General features: G+C 39.5%; 1 protein-coding gene across 2 annotated transcripts in view; it reads right to left on the reverse strand.

The window, feature by feature from the left end:
• Positions 1-4,559: 4,559 nt before the first annotated feature.
• LRP5 (LDL receptor related protein 5) overlaps positions 4,560-25,817 on the reverse strand; it is a 126,631-nt gene continuing 105,373 nt past the window's right edge. The window contains exons 15-23 of one of the 2 annotated variants that reach the window (XM_057410908.1): positions 25,273-25,463; positions 21,461-21,670; positions 20,101-20,226; positions 16,865-17,101; positions 13,651-13,761; positions 10,585-10,830; positions 8,066-8,205; positions 5,645-5,742; positions 4,560-5,014 (exon numbers count right to left, since the gene is read on the reverse strand). In XM_057410908.1, the coding sequence (XP_057266891.1) occupies positions 4,753-5,014; positions 5,645-5,742; positions 8,066-8,205; positions 10,585-10,830; positions 13,651-13,761; positions 16,865-17,101; positions 20,101-20,226; positions 21,461-21,670; positions 25,273-25,463 (1,621 nt within the window). In that variant the 3' untranslated portion in view covers positions 4,560-4,752. The remainder of the gene's footprint in view (positions 5,015-5,644; positions 5,743-8,065; positions 8,206-10,584; positions 10,831-13,650; positions 13,762-16,864; positions 17,102-20,100; positions 20,227-21,460; positions 21,671-25,272; positions 25,464-25,817) is intronic. The other variant, XM_057410907.1, reaches the window with a different exon arrangement.

Below are 25,817 nucleotides of genomic sequence, written 5' to 3' on the forward strand. Positions count from 1 at the left end.
ACTGATCTGTGAAAAACTACCACTGACTGTGGCTTGTCTAAGGCTCTCTCCACACATGGACATTTAAATAATGTCCTTCAGCACTGTAACAGCAAATGCATTATTTCCAATTCAGGGCTCCATGCCAGACACTCTTTTGTGTTACTAGTTATTTGGAACATGCTTGCCTTGTTTTCATTTCCTGACATTAATGGCTATTACCTGTAGTACAATTATAAGCACAGCTAAGTCACTTGGATGGACTCAACACACACTCCACCAAAATGACTGACATCAGAGAAGATCAGCTTCTGAAAGTGCTAGAAGCAAACAGGACACAAAACTTCTGTGGTTTGACTGACCACAATTGTAAAGTAATACAGCGTGCTACAGAGGCTCTGATGAAGGGTACCACAAGAGCTCCCCCTAGGAAAGGGATCTCACCTCTCAGGCAACGGAGGAAGATTCCTGTGACTGCCACACCAACCCAGTGTGAACAGACCTTACTGGGTGCTCCTGCTTCCAAATCCTTTTTCACTGCTGTACACAGAGCTTGAGAACTTCAAAAGCCCCAGAATCGAAGAGGCATCAGTTGGCATAAAAATGGAGATAACTCAGTGGGTCCTAGTATATGATCTTCTAGACATCAGACAGAAAACAGGTCCAGGAAAAACTGGCCTTGGTATTTCCAGAAGGCCCATCCTAGGTGCGTAGAACATGTGGTGAGAGAAGAGACGATTTGGTTGTTATGCTGAAAACAATCAGAGCTTTTAGGGCAGTGCTTGCACTTTTTGCAAACCAGAGAGATCAATGTTTATTATTGAAAATGAAACTCACTATTCCAAAAGAAGAAACTTATTTCAACTTTCCTCTTTAGAATATGATAATGGCACAGTCTCATTTTTAGACTTGGAACACTTTGTATTATAACATTATCCTAAAGAAAACATTATTGGTCATAGATACAGATTTAGCGTTATCTTAGCCTAAGTGCTCTTTAGTGATCTGTCCAGACATAAGAAAACTTAACCAGTAAGACAGCTGGGAAAGTGCTAATGAAGTTTCCTCAAAATCATCCACCAGTAATGAACAAATTAATTACCTCCATTGCAAATGTCAGGGTGTGGTGGCTGCTGACCAGTCTAGCTGAAGTAAAGTCAAGCTATAATTTACACAAAACTTTTGCTTGCAAGTAAAGTATACTTCACTGTTGAAGATCATGACTTGTCCATTTACCTTACAGCTTCACACTGCTGCTACATCTGGCCTGCGGACAGGATAAATCCCGCAAAAGAGAAGACAACGCCAGTAGCAGCTGTCACAACTGCACTGGAAGGCAGGTAAGGTGCTCTCTGCTGGGACATCTCTGCTTTAAATCTAACACAGAATCAACCATATTGTTTGCCTGTTACTAGCTGAGCTCCAGGCACAGTTCTGCATTACACCCTGAGCAGTTTCAAGTGCTAATGTGCAGTCATATTGGGCATGGAAAATAGTGGCTGAAAACACTGATTCTAATACTCACAAACACATGGGTTGCCCAGTCACATGCACCCCCTTGCAGGCTCTCAGGGGGGAAGTCAGCTTTCTCATGGACAACTTTTGAACTGTTAAAACTATGCCTAAACCTCACCAAAACACAACCCTTGCCCATGCATTTCCTATTCAGCCATAACTTTTATGCATTCACTAATTCCCTGCAACTCTTTCATCCTGATCTAGAAGAAAATAGCACCTACTTTCTACAGTTTTGCCTGAAAGTTCACAGGATGGAAACCACCAAGAGCACTCTGAGGACACTTCTGGAGAAAAGTAGCTCCTGTCACTCAGGTTTTCTTTCTGGTCTTTTCTAGCTCCAGGAGGGCAGTCATCCTTTTAAAGTATATAATCTACAGCAATGAAAGAGTTATTATTTAAACATTAGATAGATTTCTATACAAATTCTTTTTAGAAGAGGCTTTTAAAGTCAGTCTTAGGGAGAATTGTGGGGCTTAAATTCTGACCACCAGACTTCCAAGTGCCTCAGAGGAGTCAATTTCTCAGCAAACATCAGCAGCAAGAGGTTATGAATGCTCAACTGAAATCAAAATGTACATGCCTAATTTGCCTCATTCAGTAAATTCTTCCTTCCTTCTGATTATCTAAGCTCCAACAGAATTTGACTCTTACAACAGTTTAGCTCTCAGCAAGAACGCTATTTTTTTGGACTCAACTCCAAAGTTTGGATATAAGTTTTCTGATACAAGTCTTCAGATGAAGTGGTTGGGATTGTTATAGTTGTGGCTTTTTAAAAAGATCAGTGTTTTAACGAAAAACAAAAAAAACCCAAACAACCCAACCCAAAACAACGCAGTTTTGCATTCAGTGTCATCACAGCGACACAGGAAAATTAATGTGGTACATCTCTAAGCTAGAGATGTAACATGAAACAACTAAGCTAATGAATTAATGATAAATGGTAAATATCATGTAGAAAATTACATATGATAGGAAACTGGTCTACCAACTGCTGTAATGCAGAACAAGTACTTCTTTATGTGATCAATGTAGTACATAAAGTATCCTGTGGATCTATACTAATTTAGTTGACTGAAATATGATCATGTGAGAATTGCTTTGTTTCACCAAATCGTTAACAGTTGTTCAGAGACCTGCTAAGAGTAACAAACCGTGGCCTTGTCCCTCTTGACATACTGCAAAATTACTGATGTTGATAGGGGATGGGGAAAGAACACATTCTTACAGTTCAAAGCTGTAATCTCTGAGTCTGTATTTTTCTCCACAAAAAATGGTGAGCATCTTCTTTGTGCTCAATGTCTCAAATGAAACTTTAGACAGGAAGGTAGTAAAAGCTACTTTAAGAGTTTTAGCAACACACCAGTTGCAGCACAAGTCCTGCCCTCAGGAATAATGCAGACAGAAAGAACAGATATGGACTAATAAATCTGAAAGCACGAACTGGATCAGAACACTTGTGGTCCCAGTCCCTCCACCACCACCACAAAGACCTCTGTCCTGGAGCTGCACACTTCCTCTGATGTGCTCTCAAGTAACTTGCTAAAAAGACCCCAAACCAAGTACAGTTTAAGCTCAAACAAGAAAAACAGTTTGCATTGTTGCCAACAATATTAAGGCTGTCAAGAGCCCAACGCCCATTATTCAGCAGCTGCAGAAACAGCTGAGAATCTACATATTCTGAACTTCCCTCAAATGTCCCAAGCAGGCACTCACATTATCATCATCAGAGCTGAATATATGAAGTGCCATAAAATACTCAATCCCTTTTGTTACAGCAAAAGAACAAGTGAAGCAAAAATTTATCTTCTGTATTTTGAAAGGGGCTGATCCTAGCCACCATTCCCTAACTGTTTTTTTTTTTTTTTGGTAGGATTTGGGAATATGAGCACTTTGCTGTTCATGTCCTTAGGTTACAGCAATTTGTATTAGAGTTTATTTTCTTTATTTCAAATCAATTAGAAATAAGTGTTTGTCTCCTATCCTCCCCCCCCCCCCCACTTTTTCTATTTCTAAACCTGAACTAATTGTGTGGCTAATTTTTATGAGATCTAACTGTTTGAATAGCAGATGTTTTTGCTTTGAGCTATGCAGATGCCATTTTCTACGAACACCAATTAGAAAGCAAACAACTTTCCCTATTTAAATGCATGAAAACGACCACACCATTCCTCTTTGTAACATCAGCATTAGAAATGAAGTCTGTCTCTGGTCTGTCGATACAAGTGAACATCTCAGAGACCTGTCACATTGAATTAATGGACTTTTGGAAAAAAGAGAACTTGCCCTGTATTATGAGAAGCAGCTGACTATTACAGCCTCTTCCCAGATAGTCACCAAAGGAAGGATGACGGAATTTGGTTTCATCACAATTCAAACAGTGAGTCTGACCAAATATGCACTTTTTGCAGACATTTCTCATAGCTTAAATACCACTTTATTTGCCCCTTCCTCTAACCCACAGGTCAATATGACTGCTTCCGCTACCATTCACCCACTCAAGTCAGGACTGGTGCTAAACCAAGTTTTTCAAGGCTGGTTATCTTTTTTAGCTTGAATCATTTCCAGAACTAGCCATGTGCAGTGGCACTGACATGAGGCATGACATGACAGCTTAGTTAGGCCTGTGAGCCTAGTTAAGCTGTAAGGTTTGGCCAAAAGAAGTGTTCTTCCAGTTCAATCCTAAGCAAAAGGAGAGGGAGGCTTGAAATCTGGGTCTCAGCATGTGAGTTCTGCTGGGAAGCATTCAGCTCATGTGCAAACAGGAGCATCTAAGGGTTGTGACCATTGCATGTGTTCTCCCAGTGGTGGGAAGGGGTGAGATACTGACAATTTTATTTAAACATCTTTTTCTTCTCTGCAAATAAACTTACACCTTTCTTTAGACTCTTCCACAGGCCACTTTGCTTTCTTGTCTCACATTAATAAAAAGAATTATATATACTTCGCATGTAAAAAGGTGACTTAAAAATGCAAACAGGCTCAACATTCCCTCCCCAAATCCTTTGGAGACTGAGTAATTTTCATGACATCAGAAAGGCAAATATGGCACAAAAGAATGGAAATTAAGTTAAAAAAATCAATTTTATAAATATTCTTCCTCTGTACAATTTTTCACAGCCCCATCCCTCCCACCCATTTTTATTCACATTTCTTTTTTTTAAATTCCCACCCCAATTTATTTTTAAATCATAAAATATATATTTTAAATCTGTTCATATTTTAAAATATTTACAGGAAGAGTTCCTTCTGTTGAGGTCATGAGGAGTCTGTACAAGGAGAAGGTGGAGGGGGGTAGAGGTGAAAATAGCTTCGTTCTGTGGCAGGAGACGGAGGGCAACTTTCTTCTGCTGACATGTATTGACTGCGAGGTGTGGGTGGTGGGGGATAAGGGTCTGAGTCTGAATTTAAATCGATATAGTATTTGTTGGCCTTCCATCGACTAGTAGTATAGTCACTGTCACAAACATCTGTGCTGCATGGGGTTGTGGGTGGAGCTATCCCTCGTATAATATATGGCCTGCAGAAAGAAAATAAAAAACAAAAACCCACATGCATTAGTTGCAATCTAGGGAAAAAAGAAAGACAGATTGGAAATGAGTAGCTCTGTGTCCTCAGTCAGGATGCCTGCTCATGAATACTGTTGTGAACCTTAATTCATGTTTTCATAGGAAATCAACAAGAAGTACCTGAACTGTGTTAAATTTGATTGGCGCAACTACAACTACCCTCTGCCAGCAGTACATTTTTCCGGCCCCCTGACTAGCCAGAGGAGACCACCAGGACCATTTAGCCCAGTCACTAACAAATAGTGTGACTAATCAAAGAGTTTTATGAGGAGCTTGATGAACTGAACAGAAACCACCAATTTTCTCTATACAGGATGGTAAGGGACTTACACAGCAATATAACCTACCTATACTGCAGTATTACTTAGCAACACTGTATTGGAAGGCACTAAATCCTGTCATGTCAAAACATGAACACAAAGCCAATGTTTAAACTTAAAACTGGCATAACCTCCATTTAAATGGTCATTTAATAAGAGAAAGAAAGTTGTTTTTTTTTAACAAGGTGAAGTCTGCTTAAGATCCAAAACTAAAGGACAGATCAATAGAAGATTTATCAAAACTTTTTATATGAGCTGTACCTGTAAGATCTTGTGGTTGAAGGAATGTTTGAAGAATAAAACATCTCTGCATTATACAGGGAGCGATCGGTAGCTGGGGAAGGAGGTGGGTTCAAGATCTAGGAAAAATAGGAAAAAGTGCAAAAGTTTGGATTAATTCTACAACTACTTCCTTTGAAAATATTATTTATGCCTTCACCCTGTCACTCATTTTATTTTCCTCTCCTTGGTGCTTGGGTGAATTAATGCACTTTTAAAGAACATGGAAGTTCATTATGAGGCTTTACTCTGGGCTCGCGTACACTTCAGGCCTTCAAAGTTCTCTCAGTACATGGCATTTTCTTCCTTGCCACATCCATTATTACACTGGAAGGCTGTGGTAAAGCTGGAAATGAGACACAGTTTTGATGAATCTCAGTGTACTTCATTGGATCTAAGGACTGATATCATCCTGAAGGAAACAAAGTCTGTTCCAATCCCAGCCCCTAAACTAACACCCAGGTTAGCAGCAGGATCAGGAGGCCAATTTCCTTTACCATAACTAATACAACTCCATTCTTGCCTGAATACTTTTTCACTGTGGTTCTGTAAACACATGATTTTGACACAGTTCACAATGCAAAGAGCCTACGAGCTAAAAAATAGTTACAGCCTGCCCTAGCCTGTGTGTGCATACACAGAGTTGCTGGTAACCCTCACACTAAGAAGTTTGTTGCTCTTCAGAATCCTTTAGGATCCTTCCCATAGCAGGAAGCAGAACCTCTGACATGACCAGCAGGATACTGGCCTAAAAACAAGGACTGCACTTCCTCCTGTCCAATGTGGAAAATTACAGCATTGCTACTGATGGTAGGGCCTTGCTATTGAAGTGAGTATCTTGTACACAGCCTGTCCTGGGCATTCTGCCAAGCCATGGCCTGCCACAGTGACCACGATAGCATCCTTCCTCGCCTCTGCTCTTCTCTCATTATAGTGACTGTAAAATCACTGGAGTGGAGGTCATTGTTTTGGTCTTCACTGCGCAGTGTCTAGCAAAATGATTCCCGGCTGTTGAATTGAGCATATCACTATTAATCATAAAGCCATAGAATGGTTTGGGCTGGAAGGGACCTTAAGGCTCATCCAGTTCCAACCCCCTGCCACAGGCAGAGACACCTTCCACTAGACCAGCTTGCTCCAAGCCCTGTCCAACCTGGCCTTGAACACTGCCAGGGATGGGGCAGCCACAGCTTCTCTGGGCAACCTGTGCCAGGGCCTCACCACCTTCACAGGGAAGAACGTCTTCCTAATATCTCATCTCAATCTCCCTTCTCTCAGTTTAAAGCCATTCTTTCCTCTTTCAAGATACATTTAAGTATTTTCATATAAATTCAGCTATGTTTTTCTGTTCATCCTTTTTAGTGTGGCTTTGACATATCAACCCAGTGTTAGCATTAAATTGTTCAGCATGTTGCACAGATACTGGTGAAGCATGAGACAAGCTAAATGAGGAGGGCTGCTGACTTCCAAACATCTGCTAGCAGGACTAGCTGCTTGATAACTTCATTGAGAAGGTAATGCAAGAAATAAGTAACAGTTTTACCATATCAATAGATAAGCTCACAAGCCTCTCTTTTCTATTCTTGCCCTTCTTAAACGGGAGAGATATCCACAAAGTATGTGGGCTCCCAAAAAAATCACCTCACTAGCTAACAGATTGACTCTGCAAGCTTGTGTGAACAGAAGAGTGAGTGCATGTTTTGCTTGGAATCACTAAGGAAAAAAACTTACATGACAAAATGCTGGCTAACAGTATGTAATGTTTCTCTTACATATTCTTAAAGAATAACTCCTATTCATGGCTTTGAATTCATTCAGAGAAATGGGGATTGAAATTCACTTCCAACAGCTAAAAGCCAGAAACTGAGCTAAATTACAGCTGAAAAAAAACAAGCAAAGTAATCCCTGCCAGTATAAGTGTTTTCTCCCATGCACACACTTGGTTTTCTCAATCAACAATCGACACTACTTGAACAGCAAGCCAAGCTTATTTCTTATGCGTTTGCATTCCAGTCCTGCTGTGTCTTGTTTGTCTTTCTATTCCATGTGTGCAGCATTACACAGTGCAAAATGTCATTGGGCCACTGACATCAGAGTTTACAAAGAGCAAAGGAGGTGGCATCTCCAAGGGAGTCAAGACATAAGAACAGAAGTGCCCAGGAACAACCCAGCTGAATACCACTCCAGTAGCAAAACATTATAGACACTGTATAGCATTGTGTGATCCTCATGGACTACAACAAAGTCCTATCATGGAGTTCAATGGGTGTCAGACTGCGCCTGTAGATCATAAACAGTAATACCTTAGAATAACCATTATTCTATTTAGTAGCATAAATTTTCATCTTCTCTTTCTTTAAAAGTGGGAGGTACTTAACTCAAAGGTATATTTTCAAGATGTACCTGTGGGTAGAAAGTGGCTTTAGTGCTGGATGAGCTACTTGAAGAGGCTCCAGTAACATGGTTTCTGTCATATAATGGGGCACCGCTGCTTCCTCCCATGAGACTCATGGAGCTGATCACGGACTTTCCACAAGAGATGCCTGCAGTCAGACAGAGAGGAAAACAAAGTTAGGTAAACCACAATTCCATCTACCAGCGCAAAACAGAAAACAAATCCACAGCTTGGCAAACCCGTGCAATGCTACTGATTGTCACTTTGGGAACAGTGTTCTATGTAAAAACAAGGAACAACATATTTTGTAAAGAAAACATCTTGCCCCCACACCACTTAAGGTTTCACTGCAGCACTGAACACCTCCAACCTGCTCTCAACACTCTGCTAGAGAAAGGAATCTCCAGAACAGCTGACCCAAACTTTTCATCCAAATTGTTAACTAAGAAATTTTCCAGTTAAATTCAGGTGTTTGCAAAAAACCATTATACACTGCCCAAGAAAAACAAGCTAGAAAAAACAAGCTACAAAAGTTTCCATTTCCATCCAAAGCAAGTTAATTGAAAGTACATGAACAACAGCAAAAAAAATCATTATTTTTATTAAAAAAATAAATCAAAATCACTGCTGAAACTGAAACCAGCAGTGGCACAAAGAAGGAATCCTGGGTGACAGGAAGAGGGAAGACAACATTCTCCAATCAGTTTTGCTGCAATATACACTTAAATCAGATCACACATTCTGAGCTTCTTCCTGTCAGACTACTCAGTGCCAATGAAGCAGTTTAGTTTGGGAAGGTTTCAGAAAAATTTCAGATGCAGAAAATATTTATTACAAGCAGAGTGGCTCTATCTAAGATCAGCATTCATGAATAACTGTTTTGGAACTGTCATGGTATGAGAAACCTGTCTTTTCTTTAGAATGAACAACAATGGTAAAATTTTCAGCTGCTGTAACTTGTCACAGCAATATGGATTAGAAAAAAATAAGAAATACAAATGAGAATCAGAATGACAGCTTGGTTAACACCTCCAGAGGTACAGACAGAACCCACTGATACCTGCTTTAATTAAAAAAGCTTCAGTGTGAAGCCCAAATTAGAACCGTGCTGCAAAGATTTCACTTGCAATGATTTCATCCTTAGATTTTATTTCCTACCACAAAAACCTTTCAATAACCATAAAAACATACTTTAAGCAGGAATAGTTGACCACAGCCACTAAAGTGTGAGAAAGGCTAAACCTAAGTTACATCTGGCTATCTTCAAAGACATGGCTAGAAGAAAACAACAATTAGCATGTCTCACAAAGTAGTTTAATATGAAGAAGTGCCACATCTTTTCATTTGTCTTTATCATGCATCTGATTTCAGCTGACATGAAAAGCAGACTCCAAATACTCTTAAGTATGGATTTCCTCTCTTCTGACCCCGTCTGGCAGGTTTACAGATCAACATTTACTTTTCAGCTTCCTGAACAGTATGAAGATAAATTCTTTCTTCTCAGGGCTCTATAGTTAAGACTTTGCTATTTCCTCCATGAAAAGTATGTTTTACTTTGCAAAATGATCTGAGGTACACCATTTAAGTGTTTTCTTTGATACCTATTTGAGGTTTCTGGATTCTTATTTATTAGCTGAATATCCTAAGCTTTTATGTATACTTCAAGTCTTCCTTCGGTCTCAGCATCATAGTTGAATGAACTTCTCCAACAGGACAGTTTGAGTCCTTTGCGAGGTAGAGAAGCTTTGCTGTTTTAGAGATGAAGGACTGAGACACAGAGAGAATAAATGCTTTGTCCAAAAGAAAACAGGAAAGCAGTCTCAGAGATGGGCTAAAACAAAAGGCACATTTTCATTACACATCAGGCAATGAGCAGCCAGACTACGATGCCACACCCAGGCCACTTGTGTTCTTCCACATCTGCTGCTGTAACTTTGGGAGGTTTATCCCGTGCTTTTTTGTATTACAGTAAAGTAAGATGCTTCACTTCTTTCCCCTGCTTCTTTCCACTGTGGAATAACATATCCATCTTGGGCAAACAGGCCAAAATGTGTGAAGAACTTTAATGGACAGGACAGACACAAAGAATAACTCAACAGAACTTTCACCAGAATGCTAAATGGCATTCTAGGAAACAGGAACATGTGTTTCTGTTTCCAATATTGCACTTGGTTCACTAGTCTTCATAATGTTTTGCGGGCCTTAGGTACGAAGTACTACACAAAGCTCTGGCCTTATTACATAAACCAGAATTAGCTATTTAAAGAGCATGTTTTCTCTGGCAAAACACAGTTAATTTTCTATCAAAAAGTTAAACACCTGTGCAGATGCAGTTTAGCATGAAAACTGATTTTGAAAATATGGCAAGATGCCTACTGAAATGTGTTTTTGCATATCTGATCCAAATGACAGATTCATACCAAAACCACTGAACAGATCAACAACATCTAATTTCTGCACTCTAAATAGTGTGTATAACTCCAAATCCAGACAATGTAATGGTACTAATTAGGTGCAAGGTCCTTACCATCCTTACCAGTAAAGGTGCCATGCTGAGAACTTCCTGGAGCAATAAAATTAAGAGGGACGTGAGGGGTGCCACTGACATACTCATGTGGAAAAGGACTATTGGGTCCGGCATAGCGCTGACACACCACTCGCTGGCAAACAAAGTACATTCCTCCCATGACAAAAAGTGACAATATTATACCAATGACAGGACCAATGGCACTACTGTGTGGCTGCGACTCGTCTGAGGATGGCTTTGGTTTTTCTGGAAAGAGAGGAGAAAAAAATAAAGAAGGGCATTAAACATGGGGCAATTCATATGTTGCTGTCCTGGAGCTTGTTGCAGCGAATAAGTCAGCTCAGTCATTCACACAATGTCTTTGGAAGCATCTGCATCAAACTTGGCCATCTATAGCTCCACATATTCTGATACCATGCACAGGACTTCATGCCTCTTCCTCCCCTCCATGTACATCAAGCAGTATTAGCAAGGTACTCTCCTTTGTGTCTAGCAATTCATCTCAGAACAGGATTACTTAGCACCTTGATAAGAACAGTCCAGGAAGTTTTCTTTTCTTCCCCCCACAAAGTCTACAGATTAAGGATATAGGACACTTACAAACATGAAGTCCCTACTCAGAGAGGACTCTGCTCTCTCAAAAGCCATTTGTGCTAGTTTTTAAAAAATTAAAAACCACTAGAAAATAAAAACATTAAAAAAAAATCATTAAAAGGTTTTACCAACAGGAATGCTGCCATATGTATTATGCAGTGGATGTCTTCCTTGATAATTAGGGCTTAAAATATGACTTGCTTTCTAAAATAAACCTTACAAATTGGAAGGAAAACAAAGTACAGAATATCTCAAATACTTCCTACTTCTCATTTCTTTGTTCCCTATACAGCCCAATGTTGAACCATAAAAAGCGCCGCAGTATTTGAGATGAGCTATGTTTCCTATCTTCCCTCATTTTGGGTAACACATTCAAAATTATTGTTAAATAAACCTGACACCTCTATGTTTTTCATATATGTGACATTCTTCAGTGAAAACCAGTTTTTCCACGATTCATGCAACATTTATAGTTCTTTTTTACATATGCAAATATACATTTATATTCATAAAGTGGAAAAATCAAAATAAACTTGGCCAAAGCCTATCAATTTTACACATTCAGATCAAACAATAGACCCTTTTCCCCCTTAATGAAGCTGTAAGAAGTGAAATGGTTCACATAAGATTCAAGCCTTCACTTCATAAAATTTTTCTCCAGTGGTTCATTCCTTTCAGTGGAAAAACAACTGAAATTGGAGAAGGAAGATAAAGGAAATAAAAAATTCTACTGATAAACTCTTTAACAGCGAAGCATCAAGAATTCATTTCTGCTTCACAGTCTTCACACTTATTAGTGCGTGACAGCTTTTATGCCAGCTAAGTCCCTAATTTTCAAATAGATTAGATCACATATGACACCAGAAAAAAACAAAGCCAAAATTAAAACATGTTCCCAAACTAATTAATTTAAAACACATAGTTCTCATTTTGGTTAAATCTAGCTTCTTTTGGATGCAAGATCCTTATCTAGAAAGTAGCAATCATTCTTATTCCCTGCTTGAGTTCCTTCCCTCAGTCAAGCAAGAAACCACAGAATGCTCTGTTCCACTAAGAGACTCCAGAGGAGACAGTCTTATGTCTACATAAAGACACATTTAAATCAGTTAAGACCTAATTGCAGGACTGGACCCTAACTGCAAACAGGAAACAGCTGCATTAACTTGGCAGCATGAAAGTTTGTCAAGTGCACAAAGAAAATAAACTGAAAAAGAAAAGAAGAGGAAGAAGTGGCTTTACATTATCCAGAGAAGCAAGGGAACAGGGTGAGAGCTGAGATAAATGGAAGATGAGGGAGAACAGTTTTTGTGGCTATTCTTTTAGCCTTTTCTTCTATTCACCACTTCAGTGGGCTCCCCTCACCACTTTTATGAAATACACTTTTCCTTGCAGTACCCCCCATGAGGATGGAAGGAAGAGACAAGGTTACCTAGACCACCTGGTGACCCCTCTTTTCATCAGAGCAGTGGCACAGCTTCTGACAACTGGTGCTTTAAAACCTGACAAGACTCTAAGATATTAAAAACCCTGCAATTAGCCAAGGCCCTATAGGCAACATCATTAAGCAAAACCACCCAACACAAGGTATATGTTCAGAATGAATTACCAACAGATCAGCACATCTATTTGCTTCTTGTCTAAAATGCTATGTTCCAACTGTTTTGCTAAACAACTTGTGAGCTACTAAATGCTCCCTTTATCTGCCCCATAAACTGCCCCATAAGCCTGAAAACTTCATGCACTAGTCACCCTGATGGTGCAAAAAGAGGGGAACTGCAGGCAGAGCACAGGTAAGTGAATTTTACCATCCACCTCAGACTGCAAAATAACAGATCCTGCTAAGGACTAATACAGCAACAGCCATGAGCATGCCTGTAACTTGCATAAACCTACTGGCATGGGAATGACAGTTCAAAGTAACATTTTGCCCAGAAAAATCAAGGTCTCTCTCCTTATATTCTTTTCCTATCTAGCTGCACTTTAAGAGACAAGCTTGTGGTCTCTTGTGGACTTTTGCTCACTGCATGCTAGTTTCTCCACATAATTATCCTGCAGCTTGACCCTGTAATTGCAGTGGATTGGGCTGTGCACTTTTAAAAGCCACCCCAAGCTTAGCAGCAGCTCTGCAAGTACCAAGATACTGAGCACAGTAGAATCGGATCCCCTGGGTATAGATCTGAAGGCTCATCTAAAGAAGGCAGCATTGTATCCCATATAGCATTTTGTGCCTAGCTTGAAGTAACACTGGGATTTCAGATCATCTTCACTAATGCTGTATTGCATTTCCTGGAATAATAGCGTTACATACTTTATCACATACATAGTACATACCTACATTTTATACAACTATGAGAATATGTGGCCAAGATTCACTGGGCTACCCTGAAAGAATATTACTGTGCAAAGATTGGGGCTCTGCATAGGACATTATGCCTGAACACAGCACTTGAATCTCAAGGAATGACATCTTACCACACATAAGCTCATCAGAACCATCGATGCAATCTGGAAAGGAGTCACACTGTTGCTTCAGGAGGATGCACTGGCCGCTTGCACATCGGAACTGATTGGGTAGACAAATTGCTGCACAGAAAGAAAGACAAGATTAAGTACTACTTGCATGGCAGCATTTGAGCAACTTAAGAAAATAAAAAGTGAGACATGATGCCGCAGTGTATTTTTGACCAGGTAGGCACCAGAACATCCACTTTGCTACTGTGGGTAAAATGCAAATCTGCATCTCTCTTGATGCTTTCTTCTTCTTGTTAAACACCCTAGTCAGTAGGGCTAAAATAAAATTCTGATCCCAGTAACTCCCCATCCTTTGTCAAATCAGTCCTGTTGGGGCAAAACTGGGATCAAATCAGCAATAAATAATCTCACAATAACTAAGAAGTGTAGCTTATCACCTGACAGGTTAACAAAATGTAATACCTTGACATATTATAATCTTACATAGTCTGTAGTATGTTATGTAGTCCTGTATAATATAACCTTGCTAATTAACTGATAAATTCCTTATCTATTTGTAGGAGCCTCTGATTCAGTGAAAAGGACTTGTTAATTAACTTTGGAATCTCTGTCAAGTCAGAGCATATAAAAAGACATAAAAGACAGACTGTTGTACAAGGGCTAGTAAGCAAGAGTTCTGGAAGGTCACAGTACAGGTTATTTAATGCAAAAATAAGACATGCTGTTTTCTTCTGGAGGAGAAGATCCAAATTCATGTTTCGGATCACAGCACTGGTGGTGGTTTGACGTGGACCTCCTCAATAGCCATACTTACTTTGCCATGGTCCATTTTGCAGAGCAGTTCTCATGTAAGAGAACTAAATTATTTATGGAGAAAACTTAGCTAGAAGCTTGATATGCATCAGCTCCTGATTTGGACTGTTATGCCCCCAGTAAGCTGGATGCAGCTTCACAAGGTCTTACAGTGCATATAAAACATTTACATGTTAACAGAAGGCTCTAAAATTATCTAGAGCTCCCACCACACCACTTAGGTTTTTGCACTATGAGAAGGGCCAAGTTCTGTGTGCACCTTCCTAGTTGCCAGTGACTACCACCCCTCAACTTATTCTTGCAACTGTCTGCTTCTCCTTTGTCTTCTCTCAAGTCTTCTGTCTTAATATCCTTTCCCTTCTTACATGCTCTATTTTCTGTTGCTGTCCTGCCTTGTTGAACTTGTGGTTTCTTCTTGATCTAGCAATGGACAACTTGGTGTACTGAACCTGTCTTGCTCAGGTGATGTAGTTTCTTCAGTGGCATGGTAATCCAGTTGCAATATCATGACACTGTTAACCTTTTGACTTCCTCACGATAAGACAGAACTAGCTAGCAGTACCATAATAGGTTCAACGAGATAAAGGGCACAGTCTTGAAGATGTGGGACATATCCAGGGACATTTCTTTGGCCACTTCCAATCACAGTATGCAACCCCTGTGCCAATGCAACTTTCCAAAAACATGCCTTGGGAAACTAGGAGATAGGAGAAGTGGCTTCTGAGAGAATCAAGGCATTGAACTCAGACCTATGGAAAGGCAGTGATTATCACTGCTCTGAGCACAAGGCAATCCCTCTGATGCACAAGGTGGAGTACCAAAGTTTTATTAAGCCCAGTTAGCCTCACTACCTGAATAAACTTCATATTGAGAACAAGAATGCACTATATGCCACCTTCCCTTCCCCAGTAGGCTGACATATGCTAACAGACAAGAAAGGCCTAACGGATTTTAATTTTCTTAGGAATCCACTCTGGCTTTGGCCTGTAAAGATTCCTGAGGACTACAGAGTCCACATTCACCACATCTCCCTCAGTATAACCCTGGACACTGAGTATTTTTATAGCTCTTCTAAGGAAGTGTCAGCATCCTGGACAAAAGTTTAGACTTGGGTGACTCAAGTGCTTGCAGAAAACTAGGTGTACAACCACTGAGCATTCAATAACTGAAGAAATGTGTCTTCAACTATTCTATACCAGATGGTAATGCCCATCTGTGCCCTCAAAGAGGCAGTGCAGGGAAAGGCAGGCACCTACAGTTCATATGATGCCAAAAATATTGGCATAAAGTTTGTTTAGCAGTGCCCACCATTCCACAGTGAGATGACCACATACACATTCCACCTTGACTCTGCATGTGTGCAATGGCACTGTTAGGTTGTATATGCGCTCCATGCTGGACAAAGCAGGGCCTCTTGATGAAGCAGTACAGTTAGCAAGTACCACCTCCCATAAGAAAGACAGGAACTTAGGCATGACTGATCCTCCTCTTCTTTGCAAAGGTGACACTGGTGTTCTGGTATCCAGGCTCAAAGTTACAGAGAAGACAATGCAAATCCACAGAATTACTCACTGAAATGTCACAAAAGTCTATCCTGCTGGCCCAGTGGCAATTCTTAGTCACTGAGTGGGTAAAGCCGATGGTCCTGAGGCTTCAACAGGCCAAGAGCCACACTACTGAATAGGCTCCTGAAATTCTGTACAGCAATAAGAAGCCATGGTACCCACTCATAGTCAAGTGTCTGTTTCAGCTATGCCTTGATCCTAGATACAGAATATGCAAGGTTTCCCATCTACTAAAGGATGATGCAAATGCACCCATTCATGCTTCTCTTTGGGACCCAGGTCCTATGGCTGACTGCATACAAAGCAGCTGCAGCAGTAAAAGTTCCTTGGATGTCATTCCACAGATTTCTCATAGAAAGGTATATCCAGGATTATAAACATCAGGTTTCTAAGAGTGAACTCTCAGAAAAGCCAATTCAGCCACAGGATTAAGGTGTCCTGTGGCACCTTGCTGTGAGCACTGTCCAAAGGTGAAGTAGACACCCAGGAAACAGTGCAAGCCAGAATGATAATTCTACAGGGAAAAAAAGCATGTGTTAAGTTCTGCCAGATTCTATCCTGTTTTTGTTCAGGATATGTATTAAAGATACTCTCCCCCCAACCTCCCACACACCTGTAGTTACATGGTCAGAAATTTAAGTAGCTACAGAGAAGTTTAATCTGAGCAACAGAGTAAGAAAGAGGGAAAGAAAACAGTGGATAGCTTACTTAGGCTTATGGTTAAGGCTGTTTTTCACCATCTGAAACTAAAAATCCTATACAGACATATGAAGAACACTTAGAATCCCACATAGATGCTTATGTTAAAACCACAAGTTCAGGAAAATCAATCTTACTATCACAATCTGCTTCATCAGATTTATCTTGGCAGTCAATTTCTCCATTACACCGCAAGTGTGCATCGATACACTGTCCTTTCTCACACTGGAACTGGGATGCAGAGCATATTGGGCAACTATCTTCATCACTCTGGTCATCACACTCTGGAAATCCATCACATCGCCATGCCATTGGGATACAGTCAATCTCTCCAGTTGCACAGGTAAACTGGTCTGGGGAACAAGTTGGAGGTTCTGAAGAAAGAGAAAACAAATCACATTTCTATATTCAGTTTTAGCCCTTACAACAAAATAACGATGTGACAGACTTTAAAAGAAAAACACACATTCCTGAACTGAAGTTCTATCACAATATTAAGATTCCAGCAAAGAGGAAAACATGATTTTGCATAGGGGACGAAATTTTGCCAACGTTATATCAAAAACTGGATGCATGCTGGTTGAAGAATCTTGCTGTAGCAGTTGAGCACTGAACTAAGGACAGGAACTACAAATACTTACTTTGGCTCCTACAGTCACCCGTTGGAAGACACTGTCCTGCACAAATTCAAATAAATACTCAAGCCACAGTCTACACAACTGTAATCCCTGCAAATATATTACCCTGGAACAATTCTTCATAAGAAAACTTGGCACATTGGGTTAACTGACAATTAATCTACTTAAAACATACAACATCTGCTTCTACAATATCTGTTTCTCTATTTTTCCAGTGGTTTATCCACAAATTGCTGAGTTAGGTATGAACTGAAAAATATGAATGTAGAAAAAGTATCTGTAAAGGCCTGTTAAACATTAAGCTAAGTCCTCTTGCTGGAAAGTCCTAGGCTGTAGGTCATTGGAGGTTCAGAAAGTAGTCTGGGAAGCACCACAAGCCTGCCTTGGTCTTACATTCTTTCACTATCGTCAGGGACAGAACTCTGGACTTTTATTTTTTTGCTTGTTGGACCTAAGAAAGCCTGGACTTCCTTCAAATTTGACTTTTCATGGACCCCAAGATCCTGGCATCAATCCACTCCACAAATATACTGTTGCCCAATCACACGCTGTTAGCATTTAGCAGCAGCTACAACCTGATGTAGAGATGCTACAGTTATGCTACAGGAAGACATTCATTGTTGCTTTCTTTTGAATGTGAAAAGACAAAGACAAACCAGATCAAGAATCTATTGCAAAAAATGCTGCTAATTCTTACATACATCAAATTAGCACACGCTTTTCCACCATTAATATCAACATATAAGCCATTAGCCAACATGTGAACCTTCAGTTACTGGAGTAGCAGTTATTTATGTTGAAAATGAGGGAAGCATCTCAAAACATCACTGCAGCAAACAGACACATTTCCACTGATTTCAAAAGTTGCTGGGTCAGATCCCTGTGATGTAATTAAACAAGTCAACACAGGCAGTCACTGATCCCCACTGCTGCTGTTGCCAGTGAATGCTCCAAGTAGATGCTTTACCACTTGGATTAACAGGGTACCACATCACACCCTGTCTATGACAACAGTACTGAGCAAGCTGGAGGTGTGCTCTGACACTGGATGGCAACAATCCTCTGAAAACCAAATGAGCTTTTATAAACATCCAGGCTCAGCGCTAGACATCACAAAGAACCCAGCTTAACGAAAGCTTTGCAGCTGTAACCAATGACAAGACTTTTGTATGAGTATTTTTTTCTGGAAGGTAGTGTAGATAGATCCTAGAGCTATGCAATTACATGCAAACCATTTTAAAAGTGCTGCTGTACTTCTTTCATTAGGCAGGAATGTTCAAAAATGAGACTCAAGTATAATCAAGAGCTTGAAAAACAGAATGCAAATAAAAATCGAAATGCATTTTATTTTTGACAATGTTATGATTTTAAAGTTTCTGATTTATGATTATTTGGTGAAGCAATATAAAAATTGCAGCCAGGGACCTGACAGCTGTAGGTAAGACAAAGATGCCAGATACGCATATTAAGATAATTCTTTAATTAAATTCTGGAATGAGTGTGCTGTTTACATAATTCAACAGACAGATTACTACTTCTGCATCTACAGCCACATTAGTGTTGCATTACGGTTGCACTTGGCAGACACAACTTGCATTTAAAAACTTGTCAAGAGCATTCAGAAGAGTACATGGACAAACATGGACAAACAGCTAAAATAGCTATTAATCTTTTGAAATATTTTATTATTTTGAAATAATGTTTTGAAATACTAGCTCTTGGCTGCTACTATGGCAGACACGATAGGTTAAAAAGTTGTTGCAGGCTTAGTGAAGGATTAGAATACAAAAAACAGACACTGATGGAAGCCCCTGGATTTTTTGATTTATCACTGAAGGTAACAAAGGAGTGGGATATAGGAATCTCACGTTGGCCACGTTGTGCAACAACAGTAGAGCAAGAAATACAAGTAGGTTGATTCCCCACACAGATGTAACCACCACTACTCTAAAACCACATAGCCTGTTGTGGTCATGGGAAAGCAAGCAGTTTATAATGGTAATGACTGCCCCTTGGGAGGTCAGAGTTCATCCAGAAAATGAAATCCACGGCAAAATGAATACATAAAAGAAGTCAAGAGGACAAACAGAGCCAAATAATTTAAGATATGCTGCCTCCCAAAAAGAAGCACTGTTTTTTGTTTGTTTGTTTGTTTTTAATTCCCTCTGCAAGCATAACAACAAATCTCAAAAATCCAAGAATTGTGAAAGAGCAGTCTGCAGAAAAAGTCTACTATGTGGAAAGAGGAGAGCTACCTTAATTAAATTAATTAAAAAGGATTGCAATGAAGCTTTTGGCCTACATTTTGTAACTAGGCAGTACAGTGCTTCATGTTATGAAGCCAAATTCATTTGAAAGAGTGGAATATGACACAGTGGGAATCATACGTACATTTACTGCTGCTAGGTCATTATGGGTTGATGCAACATCACCTTGTAAGCTTTTGTTTAAAGCACAAACCTGACACATCATACAATTATAAAAATCTCAGTAGAAGATGCAAGTATTTTTTGGTCAAACAAGAATATTCTGCTCACAATCATAAGTCACATATGTCCAAATACTGAAGCAGAAAACAGTCGGCAGAAGAATCAAAGGTCAATTTAACACATGATGCAACATACCATGTGTAGGAAAAAAATCATTGTGCAATCCACATTTTGGATTGGAATGCAACCTCAACTCCCAACTTTTTTGATGTAAACTGCTCAACAGTAGAATTAAATGTAACTCACCTCCACATGTTAAGAGATTCTGCAGAAGCACAAGGTGCTCGGGGCATGAACATCTTGGAGTCCCATCCCCTTTGGCAATGCAAATGTGTGAGCACCCACCATTGTCACGGGAGCATGGATGCACAGCTGGAGAAACACACAGAAAAGAATATCAAAAAGCATAAAAGAAATGATAACTAGTCCTAGCTAGGGCAAACTCACCAAACCACTCACAAACCAGTTCTATTTGATTAACCAAGATTTCACTACAAATTAATCGGAAGATAAATGCAGGATTTTTCAATTCAGTGCTCAAAAGCTGATTTTCTACTTCATGAAGACTACATTTCTCCCAGTTATTAGTGATACGGACAACTTTAAAGGACTCCTAAAAAGAATTTGGGAGCTAAGGGGAAAAGGAATGAGAAGGCAGATTTTGGAAGGTCACATTTACAGCGTACCTAGACATCCCACCTGCATTTCCAGGGTAGTCAGGCATTAAGAATGAACACACATCACTGCAGAATGCCAACCCCCAAATCTTTCAGGAAGTCTCCTTTAATCTTAAAGAGCTCATAATATCTAGCCCCTCAATTTCCCTGTTACTTGCAAAACTGCAACATAAAAACACACAATTGATTTTTTATTTTTTTTTAAGGAAGCTACACGGTTGTGTGCTCAAATCACAAAATATGTAAATTCTCTTTTACATTTCTGTTAAGCAGGAGGAGGTGTAGGTTGTCACTTTGAGGAGTGACTACTTTAAGAGGTTTCTACACTCTTCCTCAGACCACAGAACTTGGACCACCAGTCCAGGAAAAGAAGGCCCTGCATGCGTAACCCATTTCAGAAGGGGAGACCTAAAATGGCTCCACCTCTGACAGGAGAGAAATTCTACTTCCACAATAATTCATTGTAGGACTTTTCTGCACATTCTCCCTCCCTCACTGGAGGCTTTTACATCATTGATTATGCTGAATCAAAACAGTCATGCTTTACACAGGGGTCCAAAAACCCTGGAGAAAAGACAAGTACAATCCTCTTTTCATAGGTTTTTCCAAGTGTTATTATTTGGTTGTACTTTAAAAATTAGTAACCATTATTATAGGTAGCTTTTACTGTGAATTCAGTATCATGTAAGCTTCTACAAAGCAGGTAACTAAGTGCCATGAAATCACATCTTCTAGCTGCAGAAACAGTCCTTGACAAGAAAGAGGAAGTTTTTTCTCATCTGTTTCTTGGATCCCAGCTGGCTGAGTTGAAAGCACTCCATGGCTTACTTGAAGTCCACTAGGCAATCTTATTACAATATTCAGCTAGATGAGGGCTTTAAGAGACAGTGACCAAGAGTGAGAGTCAACAGATACTGAAATAAACTCACAGAATTCTTCCATATCAAGCTCTTCTACAGCATGAATACCAGTTAGGTGAGCAATTCGGCCTTGAATTCTAGTCCTTTTGTATCCGTTTATTTTCTCCACTCTCTCAATCATCTGCTGCTGACGATCAATCCAATACAAGTGATTGCCCAGCACAGTAAGTCCCATTGGCTGAAGGATGTTGGAGTCCTCCAGGGTCACGCGGTTAGCACCTGAGATCAACAAAACCAAAGACTAGCTCTATACCAGTTGAGTCTGAAATCATTTCTTAAAAATCAAGCAGCAACCACATCAAACGAAACCAAATATAGTTAGCTCTAAGGTATCTAGCCCCATCTGTCTATGCAGACCAAGGCTCTGTTTGGTCAGCTTCATCTCAAGTAAATGCAACCGGTTGCTGTGTCATGAGGGCAAGTAGATACAACATGAAACAGAGCTCATGCTTGCATAAACTGGCTGGCCAGCCAACCAGCCAGGATCATGTTGACATCCTGTCATGTGTATCTGCGCACAGTCTCCAAAGCCTGTGTCACTGACAGACTCAGCTCTTGGGTCACAATTTTTACAGTGCATTCACACACCAAGCAACAATACACTTTGCTGGAATCTACAACCATGAGTGAAATACAACCAGTTAACTTCACTGCCATTACCCAGATAAAACACATTCACCATGTAAAATAGGAGGCAAGTACACAAGCCCTGTCATACGCTACATCACAAACACAGAGATAGGATCACAAAAGAAAAGCTCGTATTCTGACAGCCACGCTTCTTTCTTTGCCTTCTCTTTTTTCTTCAGTAGCCAACCAGAAAACCCAACTCCAAGTAACTCAGTATGCTCTTAAACAGGAACACTATCAAATGCTCAGGCTTTCTGCTCTGCAGAAAGGTGCAAAAGTCTGCACTCAGCCAATGTGAAAAACACACGTTAAGTAAAAATGCATTTATGAATGCTTTTAAGTTTAAATGCTCGCAGTATTCTACCGTGTGCTGCCCTACACTTAGTGGCATTTAATTGTTGCTCGTGTTACGCTTTTCTAGAGTGAACAAAAGATTCTAAATTATTCTATCAATTCACAAAAAACATTTTGAGGCTGTGTAATCCTAAGTATACTGGGTACATTTGACTTTAAAAATGAGGTATCAAAACAAAATCATAGCTTGGTGCTTCTTTTGCTTTTGTATTTAATTTTGGAATAAAGACCTTATGTCTGCTTGGATTTAAAACAGAAAAGTTTTGAATATCTACACAAAATGAGATTATAGAATCTGAGATATATAATAAAAATGCTATGAGCACGGGATTCAACTGATTTGCTGCATAAATTACATAGAACTCAGCCAAACATCAGAATGTAACATTTATTTCAATTACAGATTCTATTAGTTTTGCACATAAAATTACCATCTGCAATGACTCTGGCTGTTATGACAAACAGCGTGCATTCAAATCAGATGTATTTACAGAGATCAGAAATTCTCAGACTTGCAGTTGGGGTTTTAGTTCTTTACCCTGAATTTCTTTTGTTTCCAAACCAATGCGGTTTTCAGGAGGTAGCCAAGGTACTAGTGGATTTTACTTGTAAAGAGTAAAAGAACAGATGTACCCGCACTAGTGTCACTAAATGGGCACTGAACCTGACCATTAGCACTACTCTCCAGCAGTGCAGGTCCTGAGATGTTCTTTGTCTTCCCCTAAGCAGGTCTTAACATGCAGAAATACTAGGAAACCTTTTGACAGAAGGAGGTTCTCAAAGAACAAAGCACAGGGCACTTGCTTATTTGTCCTGAAACCTGCTGAGCAACCTTAACTCCCATGACCTTAAGTGTCATTGGGTTTTCAAAGATGACTGTCCTTTTGTGAGACTAAGCAAATGGGACATTTTGACTCAAAAGTACAATTTTCAGCTGCATGGAAGATACAACAAAAACAGGGAAATTTCATTTCAACTCACTATAAAGAAAACTCCTGCCTTCATCAATTTTTTAAGTGCTAAATTGCTCATCCATTTAGAAATAAAAGGCAAGTTGGTTTCCTGTAGGATATCCTGAAGGCAGCCTGAAATTGTGAATACATGAGGCATCAGGAGACACTTGCAATCTAGCAGTCCTGCTAGAATCCTAGCTTCTTTGAACAACCTACCAAATCCAGGCCTAAACCAGGCTTATGGGGTTTTTATTTTGGGAGAGTAGGTCAAGCATCATCTTTTTTTCTCCCTTATCTGTAAAATACTGAACACTGGTGACTTGGAAAGCTGTGAAGGCAGCAGTGGAAAAGGTGGTTAATCTATACTATAATTACACTGGATATCATCTTGATTAAATGACAGTCCAAACTATTAATGAATAATTTTAAAAGGAGATGCAAAGGGTACCTATGGCACTGGATGACAGCATTAAATTGTTCTTTGGAAGAGTGATCAAAATGAAAAAACTTGATCTAAATAAAAAAAAGGCTATTTTCAACAATTATGGTTAGAAACAAAGATTATAAAACATGTTGCAGGTAAGGAAGTGCTGAATTTCCATAGTAATTAAATACTTTGATTCCCAGAATGAAACAGATGTGTAGCTTTTCAAGATAGAAATCAATAGTTAAATGTAAACAACATTAAGCTGGAAGGACACACAATTCCTCTATTTAAAATCTAATTGAAAACAAAGCATGTTCTCATTGCAGCAATTTTGTATCTTTTCCAATCACTTCAACAATAATATAAAATACCACTTTTTAACTGCCTGGTGTAGCAGACAAGTTATTTGTGAATGCTTTATGAATGTCTAAAACACATCAATAACTCTAACTGAAAAATCCAAGAAACTCATAAAGAAAACTGTTAGACAGGTTTATGGTTCTTTCAACCCTCTTTGAAAGTTAAACATTGCACATCTGTGGTTACTTCATGATTTAGCAGTATGCAGTTAAGCAGGATATAGTGTAAGCTTCAGAATCCTCCATAACAATGTCCTCTCACTAAGCCTATGAGGGAATAAGTTGTCCAAACCAGTCTAATTGGCATAAAACCCATTATACACAATTTTGGTCAAATTTATTCAGCAGCCTCAGATTACACCAAAATCATTTTGCTCATGTATTCCCATTTTAAAGTGCTTTTCTCAGAAAATACTTTTCAGAGGAACTAATTAAAGCCAACAAAATTTTGGCTGCCAAATTTCTTCTGAAGCTGTGATGCAAGTCCCCAAAATAGCTTAAAATAAAAATATGCTGTTAACTCATTAAAAAAAATCAACAGTTCAGTGAATCACATTACAGAGAGCTCAGCTGGATCAAATACAACCATGGCTTTCTGGCTACATGGCACATATTCTCTAGTTAATAAATATTGTTTTTCTTCTAAACCTATAGCTTTCCCTTGCATTTATCTTACCTATAGGGTTTGATTCTTTAGGTGTGGCCTGATCAAATAAATATGCACTAAAAACTTGGGTTCAATAATAACCAGAGAAAGCTTAGTTTTCCCTGTAAAAAGATCCAAAGAATTGTATTAAAATATGTATTTAGTATACAAACATATGGTTATATGGAGTTTTAATTCAATGAAAAGTAATAATGCGTACAAAGGAAGCTGCAACCACAGGATACAACTACCAGCATGTGATGGCCTAGTTGCTGATTTATTTATATGTCAGTTTACCCAAGTCCTGTTGTCAGGTCTTATTTATTCGAGACTTAGATCTAAAATAACAATAAACTCCCCTGCATTTTATGCTGTACTATGCAAGGACACAGTCCATCATTTTTTGTACATGCACACGCTTTTTTCCAAATGTTTAACTGCGTATCACATACCTGACAAGTCACAGCTTTCGATGCGCTTCAGATCTGCATCCACCCAGAAAAGCTTTCCAAGTTTGTTGTCAATCACCAGTGCTACTGGTCGAATAAGCCCAGTTGTAAAAAGCACTTCTCTCTCTGTGCCATCAAGGGCTGCACGCTCAATCTTGGGAGCTCGCTCTTGCATGTTGGTGAAGTACATGTACCTGAGAACAAAGATATCAGAACCTTCAGAAAGGAGGCAACTCACCTTTGCACACAGGTTCTGCATGTAAGTGGGAAAGGCTTACAGAGGGACAACTGTTGTGACTGTTGCTCCCAGCCACAAAGATCCAGATCTGTCAGCTGCAGAGCCCTAAATATTTGTTAACTGGCATATTGAGATAGGCTGAAATTAATAGCATTTGTCCTTAATACAGGTCGTAAAATGCCTCAGCACCCAGCACTGCTGTGCTGGCAGCACTGTTGAGGTGAGGGCTGTTAACTGACTTACACAGACTTTCTTCAACCACCTTGCGTAAAGCTGCTCCCATCTGTGAATCAAAGCCCAGAAGCTGTTT

The sequence above is a fragment of the Pezoporus wallicus genome, unplaced genomic scaffold (assembly GCF_028554395.1).
Source record: "Pezoporus wallicus isolate ANWC-B61680 ecotype Strahan unplaced genomic scaffold, APGP_CSIRO_Pwel_v1 contig_5958, whole genome shotgun sequence".
NCBI classification, from domain to species: Eukaryota; Metazoa; Chordata; class Aves; order Psittaciformes; family Psittacidae; genus Pezoporus; species Pezoporus wallicus.